The 21,567-nt window shown below is 37.2% G+C and overlaps 1 protein-coding gene across 4 annotated transcripts in view; it reads right to left on the reverse strand.

The window, feature by feature from the left end:
• Nucleotides 1-21,567, reverse strand: part of NEDD4 (NEDD4 E3 ubiquitin protein ligase) — a 122,468-nt gene that overhangs the window by 78,569 nt on the left and 22,332 nt on the right. The window contains exons 3-4 of one of the 4 annotated variants that reach the window (XM_059180572.1): nucleotides 18,151-18,229; nucleotides 18,014-18,052 (exon numbers count right to left, since the gene is read on the reverse strand). The exons of 1 other annotated variant lie outside the window; for it this stretch is intronic. In XM_059180572.1, coding sequence (XP_059036555.1) covers nucleotides 18,014-18,052; nucleotides 18,151-18,229 — 118 coding nt within the window. Of the gene's footprint in view, nucleotides 1-18,013; nucleotides 18,078-18,150; nucleotides 18,230-21,567 lie in introns of those variants that run through there. 2 more of the 4 variants (XM_059180575.1, XM_059180574.1) reach the window with 2 other exon arrangements.

The raw sequence follows: 21,567 nt of genomic DNA on the forward strand, positions 1-21,567 counted from the left end.
TAATTAACATAGAGTGTTAAAAGATTTTTTTTTTAATTTTTTTCATTTGACAGAGATCACAAGTAGGCAGAGAGGCAGGCAGAGAGAGAGGGAAGCAGCTCCCTGCTAAGCAGAGAGCCCGATGTGGGGTTCAGTCCCAGAACCCTGGGATCACAACCTGAGCCAAAAGCAGAGGCTTAACCTACTGAGCCACCCAGGTGCCCAGCACAGAGAGTTTTAGGCGTACAATACAGTGATTCAACACTTCCATACATCACCCGGGGCTCATTATGACAAGTGCCCTCCTTAATACAATTCACCTGTCACCCATCCCCCTACTCGTCTCCCCTCTGGTACCCATCAGTTTGTTTTCTGTATTTAAAAGTCTGTTTTTCTCTTTTTCTTTCTTTGTTCATTTGTTTTGTTTCTTAAATTGCACCTATGCATGAAATCATATGGTATTTGTCTTTCTGATTCATTTATTTCACTTAGCATTATACCCTCTAGTTCCACCCAAGTTGTTGTAAATGGCAAGATTTCATTTTTTTTTTTAATAGTGGACTAATAGTCTAGTGTGTGTGTGTGTGTGTGTGTGTGTGTACCAATCTTCTTTATCTATTCATGGACAGTTGGGTTGCTTCCATTAATTTGACTATTGCAAATAGTGCTGCAGTAAACAGGGGTGCATATGTCTTTTAGAATTAGTATTTTCATATTCTTTGGGTAGTAAAATCGCTGGATCATATAGTTATTCTATTTTCACTTTGAGGAACCACACTATTTTCCACAATGGCTGCACCAGTTTACATTCCCACAAGGGTTCCTTTTTTCCACATCCTTGCCAGCACTTGTTGTTTCTTGTGTTTTTTACTTAGCCATTCTGACAGGTGTGAGATGATATTTCACTGTGGTTTTGATGTGCATTTCCCTGATGATTAGTGATGCTGAGCAGCTTTTCATGTGTCTGTTGGCCACAGCCTGATGAGTTTTTTATATACACATGCTGTGTCATCATCACCTAGATCAAAGTATCGAATGTTCCGTTCTATTTTATGTATTGTGTTCTCTGTAATTAGTGCCCTTGTTCAACATGGACACTCTGAATATGTCTATCTAAAAATGATTCCCTTTTTTCCAGGGACAACCAAGGAGGCCAACCTATTGAAAGTCATTGAATGGGCTTCTGGGAGAGCTCTTTAAGTGGGGCTAACTCAGCTGGAAGAGAGAGATGTTACCGCTGCCCCTTGCGTTTCTCTTCCTGACTTGGTCAGGACGGCTGGCTCTCGTACAGTCACATTGTGGCCATGGAGCAAACTATGGGGACGGAAGCCCCAGTCAAAGATGAGACACCATGGAAATAGAAAAGCAGTGTAAGACAATCATCTTTTCTAAGAAGAAATAGAGGAATTTGGGGAGGGGATGAACTTTGAGCTGAAATTTAACAATGGAAGAATTTGAAGAAAATACAGAGAATATTTCCCAGCAGGGAGATGACATGAGGAAAGACATGGGGGCAGAATGAGCAAGCTCTAAGGACATCAAACTGATAACATTTTTGTATTAGAAAATGGCAAATTTTTGGATTAGTTAGGCTAGAGCCAGGCTGAGGGTACTGAAATCCAGAAAAGGAGTTGTGATTTGGCTGGTAGGGAAGAAAATGAAGCTTTTAAAGGAAAAATGACATGATGTGGGTCATACATAAATATTATTTTGTCAGTGATACACAAAACAAATTAGGCTGGAGAGAAACCCTGGAGTCCACAGAGACTGTGGCTCTAGGGACTCGAGCATGAAGTGTGTATGAGAGCTTTGCCCGAGATGGTCCCAGTGAGAATACGAAGGGAAAAAAGACCATAAAAAACATTTTGAGGAAAAAAAAAGTCTCAAGGTTCATCAAAGTACCTGGCAGACACAGTAGAAGTCTGACAAATATTGGTTAGAAAACAGGTAGAAGGTCTGATTTAATCCGGCCTCTGCTGTCCTGGTTTAGCATTTAATTAACCTTCCTAACAGGATTTGCTACCCCAACTATTCTCTTTTAAGTTTATCCTTCCTACTATAACTGGATTGATTTACCTAAAAGACTGTTTAGGCCATCTTTACTGCCTTACTCAAAAGTCGTTCCCAATGGCCTAAAGAAGGAAATCCCAATGACTGAGGATGGACTGATCCTTCATGATCTGAGTCCAGTTTGCCTTTCCAGCCTCACCTCTTATGACAGTCCCCCTGCCAACCCAAATATACATACATACTACATTCTGATCACACTGGGAAAAGATGACTCCCCACTCATTGGACTTCGGACCTCTACTTCAGTACATGCTAAGGTCTCTCCCCTTGAAACACCTTCTCTGCTTTATGTTCAAGCCTTAGTTCAGATGTCAGCTTCTCCTTAAAGCCTTACCTCCCCAGTCACTTCGACTCCTCTGTCTTCAGCTTATTACAACACTGACTACAATCTTCCTTTTATCAAAGTTAATAGGGAAGATGTGCTATTTCCCCACTGAATTACAAACACCGTAGGAGACTTATCATGTTGTTTCCTGTATATGAGAGGCACACAGTAAATGCAACAATACACTTTTAACACGTGTGGTGAGAATATCAACTCAAAACAGCCGCCTGAACATGAAGATTTATCCTCTCCCTCCTGAGATCCCACTGAAGGAATAGTAAATGAGTCTGTAAGAGGTGTAAAACCAGGACAGCAAAGATAATATGAGGATCATCAGCAAGTGGGCTATTTCAGCAACTCCCCAGCAGACAGATGAAGTAGGGATGAAGGCAGTAAGCAGCACAGAAGAAGCTGGGAACTCAAAGCAATGCCGTGATCCCAATGAGAGAATGCTCGTGTAGGACCACACCTCTGGGTGGTCCACACACAGACACACACGCATCATCAGAGAGTTTCTCTTTGCATCTGATTTCAGCTAGAGGTTTTACAAAAAATGCAACCACCAGTTATAATATTTATAAATGGACACTAAAAATGTAGCATGGAATTGTTGAACGTTTATGCCTTGCATATATGGAACATGAGATTTTTCTATTGTATCCCTGTTAAGTATGATTAGATTATCAGAGATCACAGATGTGTAAACACAAAAACTGTGCTTAAAGGGAAAAAACAGATGATTTATGGAGCAAAAGGAAACACTTAAAAAAAAAACCTGTAAGGAGAAATATTTGGGAAAGTTTTGAATCCATAAAGCAAAAAACAGGATAGTATAAAAAGGGAACAACTAGAGAACAAAGAGGCACTGGAAGTGAAAATGACTGTTCAATTCAAATATAAACAGCTGAAAGTAAATTTTTAAAAAATCTCAAAATGTAGAACAAAAAGCTAAGCTGAGAAGTATGAAAGTAAAAAAGAGGATTTTCTGAATCCTCAGAATTCAGTGAAAGAAGGGAACCCTAATGCCCTAAAGGAGAAGTTGAGAAAACTCTGGCTGTAGGCCAAATCCAGCCAGCCACCTGCTTTTTTTTTTTTAAACAGCCCAGGAGGTAAGAATTAAAAAAAAAAAAAAAAACTTAAAATGACTACATTTTAAATGGATATATAAGTAGCTACATAATAGCCTCAATTTTTGCTTCCAGGTCCATAAACCTAAAGTACTTCCTATCTGTCTTTTTTAAAAGTTTGCTAGAGGGTGCCTGGGTGGCTCAGTGGGTTAAGCTGCTGCCTTCGGCTCGGGTCATGATCTCAGGGTCCTGGGATCAAGTCCCACATCGGGCTCTCTGCTCAGCAGGAAGCCTGCTTCCCTCTCACTCTCTGCCTACTTGTGATCTCTCTGTGTCAAATAAATAAATAAAGTCTTAAAAAAAAAAAAAAGTTTGCTAGAGGTGCCTGGGTGGCTCAGTCGGTTAAGCGCCTGCCTTTGGCTCAGGTCATGATCCCAGACTCCTGGGATCGAGACCCACATGGGCCTCCCTGCTCAACAGGAAGCCTGCTTCTTGCTTTGCCTCTGCCCCACCTCCCCTGCTCATGCTCTTTCTCTCAAATAAATAAAATAAAAAGTTTAAAGTTTGCTGACCCCCTTCCTAAGACACTCACTGTATGTTATCTATTAATTTCTCTCTGCATTTAACATGGTACTGAATAAGACTGTTCTTGAAAGGTGTGAAAAAACAATCACTCAAGGCATTTTCTGTGTGTTCTCGGATTCCCATGAAGAATTCTGGCTGAGAAAGAATCAGTCTAGGTGACTCTGCATCCAACCACTTGGAATCCTCAAATGATAATATGGAAGAAAGAAAATGTTTACAGAAATTACTTGCACAAGTCTTCAGAGCTGAAGGGAAACAGTCTTTAAACGGAAATGCTTACCAAAGGCCCAACACAAGGAATTTAAAACTGTACACATAAGGCACATCACTGTGAAATTTTTAAAACACTATGATAATTATGAAACATTTCAGAGGAAGAGAAAAGAATCAAACCCAAAAGAACAAGAATCAGACTTCTCAACAGCAACACGATGCTCAACAATGTTACCGTGAAGTCATGCCTTCAAGTTCCTGAGGAAAAATTATTTTCAACCTAGAGCCCCATGAGTGGCCAAACCATTGGCCAAACATAAGTTGGCTATTTACTTCTCTGTCATAGCTTGAAGGCAGCTTGGGATATGGATGCGTGAGCTTATTCAGCAATATGGGAATAATGGCCAGAATAACAAACAGAAACAGAAAGTGTTTTTTTTTTTTTTTTTCCTGGGAAACAGGAATAGAAAGGGGGAAGTGGGGCACTAGACTCTGTCATTTCTCATGATACTTTATACTATCTCTATACTGTGTGTGAATTTTTACAAGATAATTCTTTTTTTTTTTAAGATTTTATTTATTTATTTGACAGAGAGAGATCACAAGCAGGCAGAGAGGCAGGCAGAGAGAGAGGAGGAAGCAGGCTCCCCACTGAGCAGAGAGCCCGATGCAGGGCTCGATCCCATGACTCTGGGATCATGACCTGAGCTGAAAGGCAGAGGCTTTAACCCACTGAACCACCCAGGCACCCCTGACGAGATAATTCTTAAACATGTATTAAAAATAGAAGTAAAGCTATGGTCATACATACAAAAAAGAGTTTATAGGGTCATTATTTATAGGGAAGGTGAAAGCAGAAGAAACAAAAACTAAAGTGCTGGTGATAGAATTTTTGGAAAAAAAATAAGTATGTAAGTCTATAAATGCATAAAATACTAGAGAAAAAAATTGCCAGAGGACTAACTAAATATTCAAAGAAGAACAAAGTGTCAATTTATTCTATAATTATAGAATATATAATTAGAATTATAGAATATATAATATATATAAATGTCAATTTATTCTATAATGTCCATAAAGAATCTGAAGTAATGTTCCTGGAAATTCTGCTGGTGGATGCAGAAAAAAAAAAAAACAAAACACAATGCAGGTACATATCAGAAAGTAGCTTTATTGAGATATAGTATAGTTCACATACCATATGACTGACCCACTGAAAGTGTACAATTTAATAGTTTTTAGTATTTTCATAGAGTACGCAACTACTGTCACGATCTTAGAGCATTTTCATCACCTCAGAAAGAAACCCCATGCCCTTTAGCAGTTGCTCCTAATCTCCCCTCAACCTCACCAGTCTCCGGCAACTTCCAATTTACTTTTTGTCTCTATCGATTCATCGATTCCAGACATTTAATAGAATCGTATAACATGTGGTCTTTTGTAATTGGCTTCTTGCTACTTTTTTGTGGTTCACCCATGTTGTAGCTGGTATCAGTACTTCATTTCTTCTTAGAGATAAAAAATATCCCATTGTATGTATAAACCCTATTTTGTGTATCCATTCATCTGTTGATAGACATTTGGGTTGTTTCTACTTTTTGACTATAATGATGAATGGTGCTAAGAACATTCATGTACAAGTTTTTGTGTGGACATATGTTGCAAGTACATTTTAAAATAAAACTGTAAAAATTAAATGGATGTGTAAAAGTTAATGGTATTTTTATTTATTTATTTTAAGAGTGAGCGTATGAGAGGGGGTGGGAGGACAGAGGGAAAAAAAGAGAAATAATCTTAATCAGGCTTCATGCCCAGCGCGGAGCTCGACACAGGGCTCAATCTCACAACCCTAAGATCAACTTGAGCCGAAATCAGGAGTCAGATGCTTAATTGACTGAGCCATCCAGGTGCCCCAGAAAGATAATTTTATAAGAATAAAGCATTATATAAATTGAAAGTATCTTGGCATTTTTATTTACATGTTTTATGTAACACGCCTTCTCTATATAGTTACTTTCATCAACAAATATAAAAATAAATTATAGATACATACTCATGGCGGGGGGGGAATCCAAACAGTAAAAAAGATACACAATGAATGATAAGTCTCTCTCTTATCCTTGTCCTCAGAGAAAATACTGCAGTTTCTTATGTCTTTCCAGAAGTATTTTATGCAAATACCAGCATATGAGAAAGCATTTTTTGTTTCTGTTTTTACACAAATAGGTGCATCATACACATACAATGTTCTGTGCCTTTGCTCCTCCATGAGTACAATTTGAAACTAATGCTCTGTTAATACATATACATCTATTTCTTTTCAAATAGCTAATGAGGATTTCACTATATGTAGCATAATTTACTTAGTGCTTTATTAATGGGGGGGTCCCCCACTTCTTCCTAGCTAACAGAATTCTGTTTTTATTCAAATAGTAGATGACAATATGTGTCAGGGATAGATGGTCACTCTCCACCCCCAGGGGCTGAATCTTGATTCTTCTAAGCCTCGGAATTCCATTCCCCTTACCAAAAATGGAGTGAGAAATAGTACATGACACAATTCCAGCCCAAGAGATAAGAATCAATGTCTCCTGGGAGAAATTTTGGAAAGGGTGTTTCCCTTTTTCAAAAGACACATTGGGGGAGAACTCTCCTTTTTCTACCTATGGACATCATTGTGTGAGGCTGTGACTTTCGGAACTGCTGCAAGCATTCTGTCACCTGGACAGAAAGCCAAGAGAGTCCCAGAGAAGCTGGACCACACAGGACTCTGCTCAGCTGCTGCGGTTACCCCCACTCCTCTAGGTCTAATTCTTATGTTTAGAGATAATAAATGTGCTTATTGCTTAAGCCAATATTAGTTGTTACTTCAAGTCTTTTACTTGAACCCAAGAGCATCCTAAAGGGTATACCTCCTCAGAGGGGCTAAATTCCCTATTCTCTCTCTGACCTTATACCCTAAATTCATAATATCTCCCTGATATTCGCTCCATAGCATCTGGTGTTTCCCCTTTCATAATGCTCAGTACACCAGCATTTATTTTGACATGTTCATGGGGGTCCATAGGAGACAGTGATCTTTGTTGAGGGACTGTGCCCATCTCACTAGCAAGCATCAGAAAGTGCCTGGAAACAAATACAGAGAACTATCACACCAAATTTTTGTGTGTTTGTAGAGGTGGGAGGAGTCTAAATATATGGATAAAAAACACACAGGAAAGAATACCAGAAGACTGCACAGCGATGGTTTTATGGTAATTAAATTATGGGTGATTTTTATTTCTCTTAAAAATATATATAATACTTATTATATATATGTATATATAATTATATACGAAATATGTACAATTTTTTTATTTGTCAGATTTCCAGAACCAGGGTCTCTACCAGACAGGTAGAAAAAAAGAAAATTTTACTACGTTGAAAAGGACACTCTAACAAACAAGTAATATGCTCAGAAAGGGACTCCTCAGACTCAAAAAGACAGAGAGTTCACCTAGTATGGTGCAATACACACAACAGGAAGGACCCTGTGTTCCCACATTTTGAGATCCACATTTCCCTACAGAACATGTGTGAACATATACACATTATGTTAATGCAACTGGCCCTTGAACAACTTGAAGGTCAGGGGTGCAGTTGAAAATCAGCATATAAAGCATAAAACTTAACTGCTGATGGCCTACTGCTGACCAGAAGTCTTATGGATAACATAAACATAAATCAAGGTAATAAATGTACTTGTTGTTTACTGTGTATGTTATATGTATTAAATACTGTATTCTTAAAAGTAGCTGAAGGAAAGGGACACCTGGGTGGCTCACTCATTACGCGTCTACCTTCAGCTCAGGTCATTCATTATTTCTGGGTTTGAGTCCTGGGATTGAGAGTCCCACATAGGTCTCACGCAGAGACCTGCTCTGCGTGAAGGCTGCTTCTCCCTCCCCAGTCTGCCTGCTTGTGTTCCCTCTCTCATTGTCTATCTCTGTCAAATAAATAAATAAAATCTCAAAAAAAAAAAAAAAAAGCTGAAGGAAAGAAAATGTTATTAAGAAAATCTTAAGGAGGGGTGCCTGGGTGACTCAGCGAGTTAAAGCTTCTGCCTCCGGCTCAGGTCGTGATCCCAGGATCCTGGGATCGAGCCCCGCATCAGGTTCTCTGCTCAGCAGGGAGCCTGCTTCCCCCTCTCTCTCTGCCTGCCTCTCTGCCTACTTGTGATCTCTGTCAAATAAATGAAATATTTTTAAAAAAAAGGAAATCATAAGAGAAATGCATTTATAGTATTATACCATATTTATTTAAAAAATCTGCATGTAAGTGGACCCATGGAGTTCAAACCTGTGCTGTTCAGGGGTCCACTGTATACTGTGCTGCATGATTACTAAGGATAGAAACCAAGCACCAAGGAAATATGAGGAATGGAGTGAACTGTCTTTCCAGATGCTCAGGAACTGTGCTCATTCACAGAGTCTGTCTTCCTGCCCATAACTTGCCTCCCTTAGTCTCATCTGAGCAACGAACTATAAATGCAGATTTTACTATAATTTTCTGTGAAGCATTAACTTTAATTTGGAGCCTTTCCTGTTTGTTAATCTACCGATAAAAATTCTCTGCAAAAACTTTCTTTGAACTTTGTGTTTTCTCAAAGACATAAAGGCTCCCTTCAACTTTTGGCCACAATTTCCACTTGGTTAAATGCCCAAAACCCAAGTTTTGACTGTAATATATTATCTCTATAGATATTTTATGTGAATACATTCAATTAAAAACATTTTGTGCTATGTATAAATAATGATATAAATGACAAAGAGGAAAATAGGGGACCACACATAATAGAGTCCTTTGTACAGAAAATACTAAACCACCATGTGTTTTCAGTTCCATTCTAGCTGTGATGAATTAGCACTGATCTAAACACAGATTTATCTAGTTGTTGTTGCAATAAATTTGCAAAGTTCTGATGGAAACAAATGTGCAGCCTATGATCCCAGAGTAAAGCAATGCTCGCTAGAACATTTGGTAATAGTGAAATTATGGTAAAAGAAATAATGAGTAAAAGACAGTAAAAGACACTAAGCTGCTCTATCATTTACAAATGGCCTTCTTTCTTATTTTTGTGTTAACATCTGTCATTCAAAAGTAGTGCTTATTTTCAAGCACCTAGAAAGAAATTATTATTATTAAAAAAATTATTAAAAATTATTATTTCTAAGTCAAGCAGAGAAAGACAACTATCATATGATCTCCCTGATATGAGGAAGTGGAGATGCAACATGGGGGGTTAAGGGGGTAGGAGAAGAATAAATGAAACAAGATGGGATTGGGAGGGAGACAAACCATAAAAGACTCTTAATCTCACAAAACAAACTGAGGGTTGCTGGGAGAAGGGGAGTTGGGAGAGGGGGGTGGGGTTATGGACACTGGGGAAGGTATGTGCTATGGTGAGTGCTGTGAAGTGTGTAAACCTGGCGATTCACAGACCTGTACCCCTGGGGATAAAAATAGATTATATGTTTATAAAAAAAATTAAAAATTAAAAAAATTATTATTTCTAGAAGGAAATCAAGATCATTAAAAATAATGAGATCTTTAATTCCAATTTTAAATTTTAAAAAATTCTGAATTTTAATTATGATTTAAATTCCTCTAACAGATATCCATATTTTCTCTTTCTACTCATACTGGCTTTGACATATTTTTGGCTTTTAAAGAATTTGTCTATTTTATTTTATTTTTTAAGATTTTATTTATTTATTTGAGAAAGAGACAGTGAGAGAGAGCATGAGCGAGGAGGTCAGAGAGCGAAGTAGACTCCCCATGGAGCTGGGAGCCTGATGTGGGACTTGATCCCGGGACTCCGGGATCATGACCTGAGCCGAAGGCAGTTGTCCAACCAACTGAGCCACCCAGGCGTCCCAAGAATTTGTCTATTTTAGCTAAGTTAAAAATTGTTGCCATAAAGTTGTCCATATTTTATTATTATTGTCTGTGGGATGGAATGTCCATTCTGTTTTTAAGGATTTATTTATTTATTTTAAAGGGAAAGAGAGAGTAGGGGAAGGGGCAGAGGGAGAGGAAGAAAGAGAATCTCAAGCAGACTCCCAGCTGAACTGGGAGAATGAGGTGGGGCTTGATCTAATGACCTGAGCTGAAACCAAGAGTCAGTCGCTTAACCAACTGAACCACCCAGGCACCTCTGTGCCTTTCATTCTTGATAGTGGTCATTTGTGTTTTCTCTCTTTTTTTGTGCTACCTATAGCATATCAATTTTATTAATCTTTTCAAAGAACCACTTTTGGTTTCCTTTATTTTCTTGACTTTTTATCCATTTTCTATTTCATTGACTTCTATTCTTATTTCTTTCTCTCTACCTTTTTTTTTTTTTCCTAAGACAGACTAAGATCACTACTTTAAATCTTTTTTCTTTTGTACATAAGCACTTAAATGTGTAAATTTGTTTCCAAGCACTGAATTAGCTCATCCCATAATCGGATAATGTTACACTTGAATAATCAGTTAAAATACCTTGTAATTTTCCTTATGATTTCCTATTTGATCCGTAGCTTATTTAAAATCTGTTGCCTGGGGCACTTAGGTGGCTCAGTTAAGCACCTGCCTTCAGCTCAGGTGGTGATCCCAGGGTCTCGGGATGGAGTCCTGCCTCAGGGTCCCGGCCCACCATGGAGTCTGCTTCCCCTTATCTCTCCTGCTGCCCACTCTCCACCCCAGGTTTTGCTCTGTCAATTAAATAAATAAAATCTTTTTAAAAATGTTGCTTAACTTCCAAATATTTGTGGATTTCCCAGGTACATATGTATTACTGAACTCTATTTTCAGAGAACACGTTGAATCTTAAGCCTTCTAAATGTATTCAGACTTGTTTTATGGCCCAATATATGGCCCATCTTGGTGAATGTCCCATAGGCATATAAAAAGAATGTATATTCTTCAGATATTAGCTGTAGTCTTCTATATATGCCAAGAGGGTTGATTGATAGTGTTGCTCAAAGCTTTTATGTCTTTACTGACATTTTTGTCCAGTTATTTGACTATTGAGAGAGGAGTGATAAAATCTTCCAACTATTCTGAATTTATTCCTTATATCTGTCAATTTTTGCTTTATAATTTTGAAGCTCTTTTATCAGTTGTGTCTCCCTGATGACTAAATCCTTTTATGTTCCTGAAATGTCCTTCTTTATCTCTAGTAATATGTTTTATCCTAAAGCCTAATTATATAATGTTAATACACCCTCACCAGGACTTTTTTGGGGAGGGGCAAGGGTTTGCTTTTTTTTTTTTTTTTTTTTTTTTTTGCTTTGTGCTAAAAGGATACATCTTTTTCTGTACCTGTCTATGTCTATATTCAACGTGTGTCTACTGTTAAGAGCATATTGTTGAATGGAGGTACTTTTTATGGGGGGGTGCTTACTGAGATGGTTGGCTTTATGACAATCACCTTTCTATTTCTATCCTATTTATCTTTATTCCCTTTTATCTTTTTAAAAAAATAATTAATCAAGTATTTCTTGGTATTCCATTTTCTTTCCTTTATTGGCATTTTACCTTTTAATTTTTAGCGTCCACTCTGAGGATTACAGTATGCACCCTTAAGTATCACAATTCTATCAGCCAGAGTTGAGCCTCCTAGATCTCTTTCAAGAGAACCTACATAACTGATTGACAGCCACTGGTGACCATGCACCTTTAAATCTACCCATTTTGTTCTCCTGGCCTACTCCCAAAGACTGGGCATAGCAAGGATCTAGAGCCTGGTCATTCATGCCCAACACAGAATTTCCTTAATAGACAATCTTTCCTGGGAGGCTCTCCGTCAGCCTGGATAAGACCTTTTCAGAACTGTGTTGCAATGTGGGGCTCTACTTACCAATCAATTTCCCCCTCCCTGCAAGTGTTAGGCCTGCATCATGATACGAAGGCTCTTCCCAACTGCGTGTCCTCCCTCATTAACCTTCACCAGTGCTTGTCCAATAAACCTCTTGTGCATCTATTCCCATCTAAGTGCCTGTTTCTTAGAGGACCTAAACTAACCAGATGGTATGTGTGGTCAGCTTTTAGCAGGTCATACTTACCTGCTGTCAAGGAGCTCCCTATCCTGAACAAAATGTGGGACACGTATTGTCCTTGGCATAAGGTGTGGCTCAATTCCTAAAAGTTTCTCTAGTGGTGTCCTGGGGAAATGCCCTGCCTGATATTCAGCTTGTACCAAGGCCACTGGTTCTGTGAATGCACCCACTAGTAATTTCCCTGGTTTTCCAGTGTAACATTGGAATTCACAAACTAGAACTTGGACCCTCTCACCTCCACCACCATGTTGAATCCATGGCTTGTGGGATAAGAGCCATCAAAGTAAGAAAGCCAAAGTCCAGGCCTCTGAAACTGTCCTCTCTCTGCTCAAGGTAATAAATCTAAAACAACATTGATCAGATAGGACAACAAAAGCACAAGCAGTAAAAGAAAAAATAAACTGAACATCCTCAAAATTAAAAACTTTTGTGCTTCAAAGAATACCATCAATAAAATCAAAACACACAACCCACAGAATGGCAGAAAATCTTTGCAAATTGTGTGTCTGACAGGGACTTGTATTTAGAAATATAAAGAACTATGACAACTCAGAAACAAAAGACAAATAATCCAATTACAAAATGGGCAAGGAATCTAAGCAGACATTTCTCCAAAGAAGATATACAAGTGACCAATAAACTCATGAAAAGATGTTCAACATCATTAGCCATCATAGAAATGCAAATCAGCACCATAATGAGATACCATTTCACACCCACTAGGAGGGCTGAAATAAAGAGAGAGATAATAACAAGTGTTGTCAAGGATGTGGAAAAGTCAAAATGCATATACTGGTGGTGAGAATATAAAGTGGGACAGCCACTTTGGAAAACAGTTCAGCAATTCCTCATATGACCCAGCAATCCTACTTCTAGGTATATGCTTCCAAAAGAAAATATATGTCCACATATTATTCATAATAGTTAAAAAGCAGAAACAACCTAGATGTCTGTCAACTGATGCATGGATATATAAAATGTGGTTATCCATACAATGGAATATTATTTGGCAATAAAAAGAAATGAAGTACTGATACATGATATAACACGGCTGAACCTTGGAAACATTATGCCAAGTGAAAGAAAGCAGACACAAAAGACCACATACTATATGAAATAATTTATATTAAATGGCCAAAAAGGGAAATCTAAGACACAGAAAGTAGACTGGTAGTTCCCTGGGAAGAGGGGCAGGTGCTGGGGAAAAATGGAGAGTGACAGCCGGTGAATATGAGGTTTTTTCCCAGGCTAATGAAAACGTTCTAAAAGTTAATTTTGTTGATGCTTGCACAATGCTGTGTCTATACTCAAAACCACAGAATGGTACCCTCTGGGGGGGGGGGGTACATTGTATGTTATGTGAATTATATCTCAATAAGCTGTTTAAAAACCAAACAAAAATCCTGCAACCTGGTGGGAATGTCAAAGATTAGTACCACTGCCAAAGCCCTAAAGGATATGAGGGTTGTTCCTACAATAAGTTCATTTAATTCTCCAGTCTGGTCCCTGCAGAATCCAGACAGACTTTGGACATTGACTATGCATGCAAGTTCAACCAACTAATAACCCCAGTTGCATGCTGGTTACCGAACACAAGGAGTCCAGAGTGTGACCTGGCAACAGCCGAAGACTGTGGTTTGATGAGACTCACTCTGTCCCCTGGACTGAGTGTGCTCCCTTTGGGAACTCAGACTTCTAACTCAGTAAAGCCCAAATTTCCAGGGTTGGGAACCATATAGTCCTCCGGTGGGTCTTTGAAAATGATGACAGATGGGGCCACTCCTACTTCTACTCCTTTATTCTCAGGCCCATGTATAATTTCTGCTGCAAACACAGCTTCATATTGCAGTTTCTGGTTTAGTGAATGAACTCACTCCCCATCTTTGCAGACTGTTGCCTCCGTATTGGTGCTTCAGTTGTGCCTTCAGGAGGCCATTCCAGTGTCCTATGAGGCTCTTGTTTCTGGATGATGTGGCAAGAGTTCATGCCGGTACCTCTTTCACTATGAATTGGGTCTCTGGATGGTTGAAATGTTGTGGGGATTTCTAGCCCTATAAAACGTGCATCTGTAACCCCCAGACAGTTGTGCTGGCTGAGGTTCTTCAGACTAGAAAGGCAAATCCACACCCAGAAGTAATCAGAGAACAAATTACTGGCCCTTTCAGGATGGAAGGGACCTAATTTAGTAAACTTACCACAAAATGGCTACGGTTTTATTTTCTTATAAAATATTTTGACTGGTTTTGGTATCAGGTAATGCTGGCCTAATGAATGAACTGGGACATGTTCTTTCCTCTATTTTTGGCAAGACATTGTGTAGAATTAGAATTATTTATTCCTTAAGTGTGTGTGACAGAATTCAGCAATGAAATCACCTGGGCCTGAAGGTTTCTTTACTGGAAAGTTTGTAACTATTTTCAAGTGCATTTTCACTAAGAGTTATCGAACTTTTCAGGTACTTTTTATTTTCTTAAAGTATATATCTCTAAAGGGAATTGGTTGATTTCATCTAAGTTAATGAATTTATGGTCACAAAGTTGTTCAGAGCATCCCTTATTATTCATTTTATGTCTGTAGGTTCTTGATGAATTTGCTCTGTTTATTTGTCCTGCCTTTTTGGCTATATCTCTCTTTCACTTTATAGTGGCTGCACTAAGGATTATAATATAGCTATTTAACTTTTTGTGGACTACTTAAAGTGAATATCCAGCCACTTTAAGTAATACATAGAAGCCCTAAAACCAAAAAGGTTGTTTTATCCTCACTCTTCTATGTTATGGTTGTAATATGTATTATGCCTACATAAATCCCACCAATGTTAGAATTTTTGCTTTCAATGGTCATAAATATTTTAAGTTACTCAACAGGAGAAAATAATATATTATAATCACTGATAGTTACTCTCTGTTGCTTTTTCTTCATTTCTGAAGTTAAATTTACCTCTGATACCATTTACCTTTGGCCTAAAAATGTTCCTTTAGCATTTTCTTTCAAGTATGTCTACTAGCAATAGATTCTCTTATTTTTCCTCAGTTTTGAATTCCTTTATTACATTATCATTCCCGAAGGATACTTTTGTTAACTATAGAATTCTGATTGGATTGTTCTTTCCTCCTTTGCTATCTTCATTATGTTGTTTCATCATGATGTCTGAAGAGAAGCCTTCAGCTACTTAAACCATTTTTCCAGGCTGCCTTCAAAATTTCTTCATTATCTTTGGTTCCAGCAGGTTGACTATGATGTGTCTGAGCATGGTTTTCTTTGCATATACTCTCTGCTTTGCTGAATTTCTTTACTCTGTAAAAACATTTCCTTTACCAAATTTGGAGATATTTGGGGCCATTATCCCTTCAAGTACTTTTTCCACCAATGTCTTTTTCTCCTTCTGAGACTTCAATGACCCAAAATAGTAAGCTCTATTAATATTGTCCACACAACCCTCAGGCTCTACTAATTTTTTTTTCCGATCTTTATTTTCTGTTCTTCAGATTAGATAATTTCTATTGCTTATCTTCAATTTCACTAATGCTTTTCACTGTTATCTTCACTTCGCTATTGAGCTCATTCAGTGATTTTTTTAAATTTCAGATATTATATTCTTAAAATCTAATATCTCTATTTCATTCTTTTTTTATAGTTCTTGTTCTCAACTGAGAATATCTATCTTCCCATTCATTTCAAGAGTGTTTACATCATGGAGCGTAACTGTAATGGTCCTAACAGCTGTTTTAATTTGGTAGCTGTTCTACTACTAAATTCCAAAGTCTGCTTCATCTTGTTATTGACATCCATCGATTGTCTTCTTTGGAGAACTGGCCACATTTCTGTGATTTGTTGTAGGTAAGATAATTTTAGACTCACGTTGAATATGATGTTGTGAGACTCTGGATTCTGCTAACATCCTTCACACCTTTACAGTTGTTTATAGAATCAGGTTAAGTTTGGTGCCCTATTACTACATCACGGCTAAAACTAGAAGTGTCCAATTTTTTTTGAGTCTTGAAAAAAATAGCAATAGCTGAATACCTCCTTAATATGATAAAAAAAAAAAAGCTATGTTTAATGGAGAAAAGCTACTAGATTAATTCCCATTAAAATTGGAAACAAGACAAATAAACATCCATCCCTATTACAGCTAAACATTATTTGACATGTAAAAGCCGATAATACTAGAAAGAAAAAAGAGTAAGAGGTATAAAAAAAACTTCAATACATCAAAAACACATATATTTCTAAGAAAAACACAATAAAGTAAGTAAAATAACAATAAAAGTATAAATAAATAAAACACTCAATCATTTGGGAATTTTAGAATTCTCTCCTAAGTAATACTTGTGCCAAAGAAGCAATCAAAACCAGAGGTTACCAAATCTGGAATTTATTCTGGTGAAAGTAAGCAAGAAATTTTGCTTCATTTATCCCCATATGACTATCCAGTTGACTCAATACCATTTCCTCAAGAACCCAAAATTTCCAAACTGATTTAAAATGCTGTTTTCATGCCATACTAAATAGGGTAAGGGAGAGCTCCTTCTCTACATAAGAAAAACCAGAAGCGCTCTAGTTGGTGCTATTGGCTGGATCTTCAGTAACAGCTTCTCAGATTTGCTTCAACAATTTCTTCCCTTCCAATTCATTTTATTAAAACAAAACAAAATGAATTTTTAAAATCTCCAAATGTGGAATACAGAAGAGAGACTTCCATTTTCCTGACTGAAGTCCGATGCAAGCCTCGGGAGAGGCTGGTGTTTCAGGCATGGTCAGCTAGGTCAACCACTGCTGAGCGTGTAACTAGGATGAGATTAGAGGAATGTGGCAACACAGAGGTCAGCGGCCACCTCAGTAAGAGCAGTTTTATTGCAATGATGTGGGTGTGGGTTAGACTAGAGTAGGTTAAGGAAAGCATCAGAGAAGCAGACATGATGGGGGAAGGCAACTCTTTCAGGAACACTGATTATTCGGGTGAACAGAGAAGTAAGTCACAGCTAAAGAGGACTGTGAGGTCAAGGCAGGACATTTAAAGGACAGAATGTACAAATGGGAATGATCCAGCAGAGAAGGGGAGATGACTGTTATGCCTCTCTATCGCTGCTGGGAGGGTGTTGATTCCAGCATCAGCAAGGACTCTGACAAACAAGTACAAGGAGGCACTGTCAACTTGAGGGCCCTCCTGAGGAGTCCGAAGTAACTGCTGATTTGGAGTTTGCTCTTATGCTATAGGGAGGAAGGCTGAGGGCGAACCAAGGCAGGAATGTGAATGAAGGATGTATAAGAAGAAATGCATCTATTCAGTGGTAGGCCCTCACCATCTCTCGTCCAGATCAGCCTGTTTAATAAATGACCAGGGAGACACAAATATTGTATGATCTTTAGGAGAAAACATCGAAATCTGCTAAATTGGAATAAGACTACCATATAATCTCTAAATCAGAATTAAAGTAGAGTAAGATAATTCCAGGTTTAAAATTGTCTTTTACCTCTTTGTTACCTTATATACATTTTTTTTTAAGATAAGTGATTCCAGGACTATGACATCAAGGGGATACCTAGATTTAACTCTTTTTAAATTTTTATAAGTCTAGAGAAATTCTAATAAGATACATTTTAGAATGTTATAAATGGTAACTCATCATTCTAACCTACTGAGAAAATTTTTTTTTCTGTTTTACTGAAGTTAAATACATACTTACTCTGAATAATATTTCTTCATTCCATTTTGGATTCAAAGTCTAAAAGACAATAAACATAGTATAACTAATTTTTTTATATTTTGTCATATAAAAATTTAAAAATATTTAAAAATGTTTTGAATACTGCTAAGTCTAACCTTTTTAATGGTTTTTGTTTGCACACTTGTAAAAACTCCATTCATTGGATCATATAACGTCACTCTCACATAAGGATCACTGTTAAAATAAAAAATTAATAATAATTGTTGCTTATTCCCAAACTCAGATTGCTCAAACTATAAAAATCACAGATTTTTCCTTGTTAGCAATTTCTATAATTATTTCCTATGCTTAAACAGAAGGGTTCCTTAAGCAGGAGTAAATAATTATAGTAATTTCTGCATCTTGTTAAAAAGCTAAAGTACCGTGTTAGTGAAAAAGACAAAGAATTGGAAAGAAAACCTTTTAATCTAATTTAATGATTTCCAACCTTTTTAGATTTTTAAAAATTTGTTCCTTTTTTATTACATTCTTTCTTCTTTTGGGTTAAGATGGTCAATTTAATGATTCTCAAGATTAGCTCTGCAAGATCTCAGGCTGTTCCAAGTTACCTCTTGGGTGTAAATTTTTTCTTTTTTCTTTTTTTATTAAAATAAGACAAAGTGTTTTCAGTTGAAAATAATGTAACTCTTTCTACAAAGAGACATGGAAAAGAAAAATCTTGTGATATTTAACTTTGCAAAGCAAAAGACTAGAGACACTTTACTTGTCCATGGTCAAATTTCTCCAATTCCTCTGAGGATCCTAAATACTCATGAGTCTCCTCCACCAGCTTCTCCTCCCATTTCTTCATACAACCTTACCTCTTACTTTAATTGGCAAAAATCAAAGCCATCAGACCACTTTACATGCTGGCAAATCAGACCATAAATACATGCTGGTATTTACCATAACTTCATTGACTCAGGCAATGCGCTCCCTGGTTGAGGCCAGTTCCTCTTTGTGCATGTTCCTCCCACCTGCTCTGAAATCTTTTATCATCTGTTTTCACTTCTCCTTTCATATTGTCCGATTTCTTCTGACCTAGGTTTTTCTAATCATATAAACACATTTTTAAACCGCCCCCCACGCCTTAACTCCCTCTCCTTCCTCCAGCAGAGTGAGCTAGATTCTTTCTTCCAATTTCAAACTTTCCAGGAAAATAATCTGCAATAATATTAATAACAATAACGACTAATCCTTACATAGCAATTACTCTGTGCCAGGCACAGAGTAATATATAAACTGTTTCTGAACAGTTTATAAATATTAACTCTTGGAATCCTTATAACTACTTATGAGGTAGGCATGGTTACTGTCTTTATTTTTGTACAGAGAGATAGGTCAGCCAACTTATTGCAGATCAGAAAGCATTAAGTACGAGGACGAGGACTGACACTCAAGCACCTGGCTCCCAAGGCCATGTTCTCAGCCACACAGCCAACCGCTCCCTTTCTTCATTCCCTCAACTCCCTCTGCTCTTGAAAGCCCTAGAATTTGGTTTCTATCTCTTTCCTTCCTACCTATTCCTCTGAAACTGCTCTCTAAAAGTCACCAATTTGCTAAAGCAATTAACACCTTCCAGACACTTATTTTGTTGGTCCTCTCTATTTTTGATACTGATTACTTCCTCTTTGAAACTAATCTCATTTGCTTTCACGACACACCCCCTTTCTGGTTGTTCTCATACTATTCCAACTGTTCCCACTCAGTCTCTCTCTTAGGCTCCTCCCCAGCAACTACCAGTTAAATAGTGACATTCCCCAAAGTATTGCCATTGGCTTTTTGTTCTCAAAGTTTTCCCTTTACAATCTCATCTATGGTTTTAAAAACTTTAAGAGCAACTTCTTAATATTCTGACTCATAACTAAAAGGTCTGAGAAGGGTTTTGTCCATTTTTTAATTAGCTATTTTATACATTATTTGGAGTTGTAAGAAGTCTTTATATATCATGAATTAAAGGCTTCTATCAAATATATGTTTTGAAAATATTATCTCCCAATCTGTGGCTTGCCTTTTCTTATCATTACCTGTGTCTTGCAAATAAAAGTTTTTAATCCTGATGAGTCCATTTCAACATTTTTCTTCCTTTATAGTTCATATTTTTTTAAATCCCATTCAAGAAATCTTTGCATAACCCAGTAGAGCACAGATTTTTCTCCTACGTGTCCATGTAGAAGTTTTAGAATTTTAGCTCTTATTAATTTTCTATATGATGTGTGGTAAGGAATGAGATTAATTTTGTTCCATAGAGACAACCTGTTGTTCCAGTACCGATGACTATCCTTCTCTTGAATTACCTTAACACATTTTGGTGAAAAACAACCAGCCATGTATTTGTCTGTGTGTGTGTGTGTGTGTGTGTGCATGTGTTTCTATACTCTTTTCTTCTATTCCACTGAACAATACATCTATTCTTATGCTAATGCCACTCTGTTTCAGTAGCATAACTTCAATTTTGTTCTTCTTTTATGAAACTGCTTTGGCTCACTCCATGCCCTTTGACTTTCTATAAAAATAATGGAATCAGTTTATCAATTTCTCCAAAAACACATGCTGGGATTTTGACTGGGATTGTGCTAAATCTAATCAATTTGAAGAAAGATTAAAAAAAACTCTAAGAAAAGTGAATCTTCCAATTCATGAACACAAGCATATTTATCCATTGATTTAAAGCTTTGATTTCCCTCAGCAATGTTTTAGAGTTTTCATGCAAATCTTTTGTTAAATATATTTTTAGGGTTTTTGTCCTTGTTGTTTTGTTTTGTTTTTGTTGTTTTAGTAGAATCCATGCCCAGTGTGGAGCCCAACGTGGAGCTTGAACTCACAACCCTGAGATTAAGACCTGAGCTGAGATCAAGAGATGGATCCTTAACCAACTGAGCCACCCAGGTGTCCCACTGAGTTTTGTTTTTATGCTATTTTAAATGGATATTTTTTAAAAAAATATTTTCCAATTGGTCATTGATAGTATATAAAAATATAATCAGTTTTGGTACATTGAGTTCGTATCCTGTGGTCTTATACCTTATTAGGTCTAGATTTTTTGTAGACTCTTTAGGGCTTTCCATGTACTTGATCATGTCAACTGCAAATAAAGACAGTTTTCTTTCTTTTCAGTATGAATTACTTTAATTTCTTCTCCTTTGCCACATTATACAGCTAGGACATCCAATACAGTGTTGAATTGACTATAAGAGTACAAAACCTTGTCTTATTCCTGAATTTAAGTAGAAAGCATTCAGACTGCCACCACTGAGAATGATGTTAGCTATTGGTTTTTTCACAATAACCTTAATCAGGTTTAGAACATTCCCATCTGTCCCTAGTCTGTTAGGAGTTTCTATCATGAATGTGTGCTGAATTCTGTCAGATGGTTTTTTTGCTTCCACTGAAATGATCATGATTTTTTCATTTATTCTATTAATATGATGAATTGCATTCTATTAATATGATGAACTTGATTACTCTTTGGATGTTAAATCAATCTTACATTTTACTCTTAGCTTGCTGAGATTTTTTTTTTTTAACATGAA

Source organism: Mustela lutreola, chromosome 7 (genome assembly GCF_030435805.1).
Source record: "Mustela lutreola isolate mMusLut2 chromosome 7, mMusLut2.pri, whole genome shotgun sequence".
Lineage (NCBI taxonomy): Eukaryota > Metazoa > Chordata > Mammalia > Carnivora > Mustelidae > Mustela > Mustela lutreola.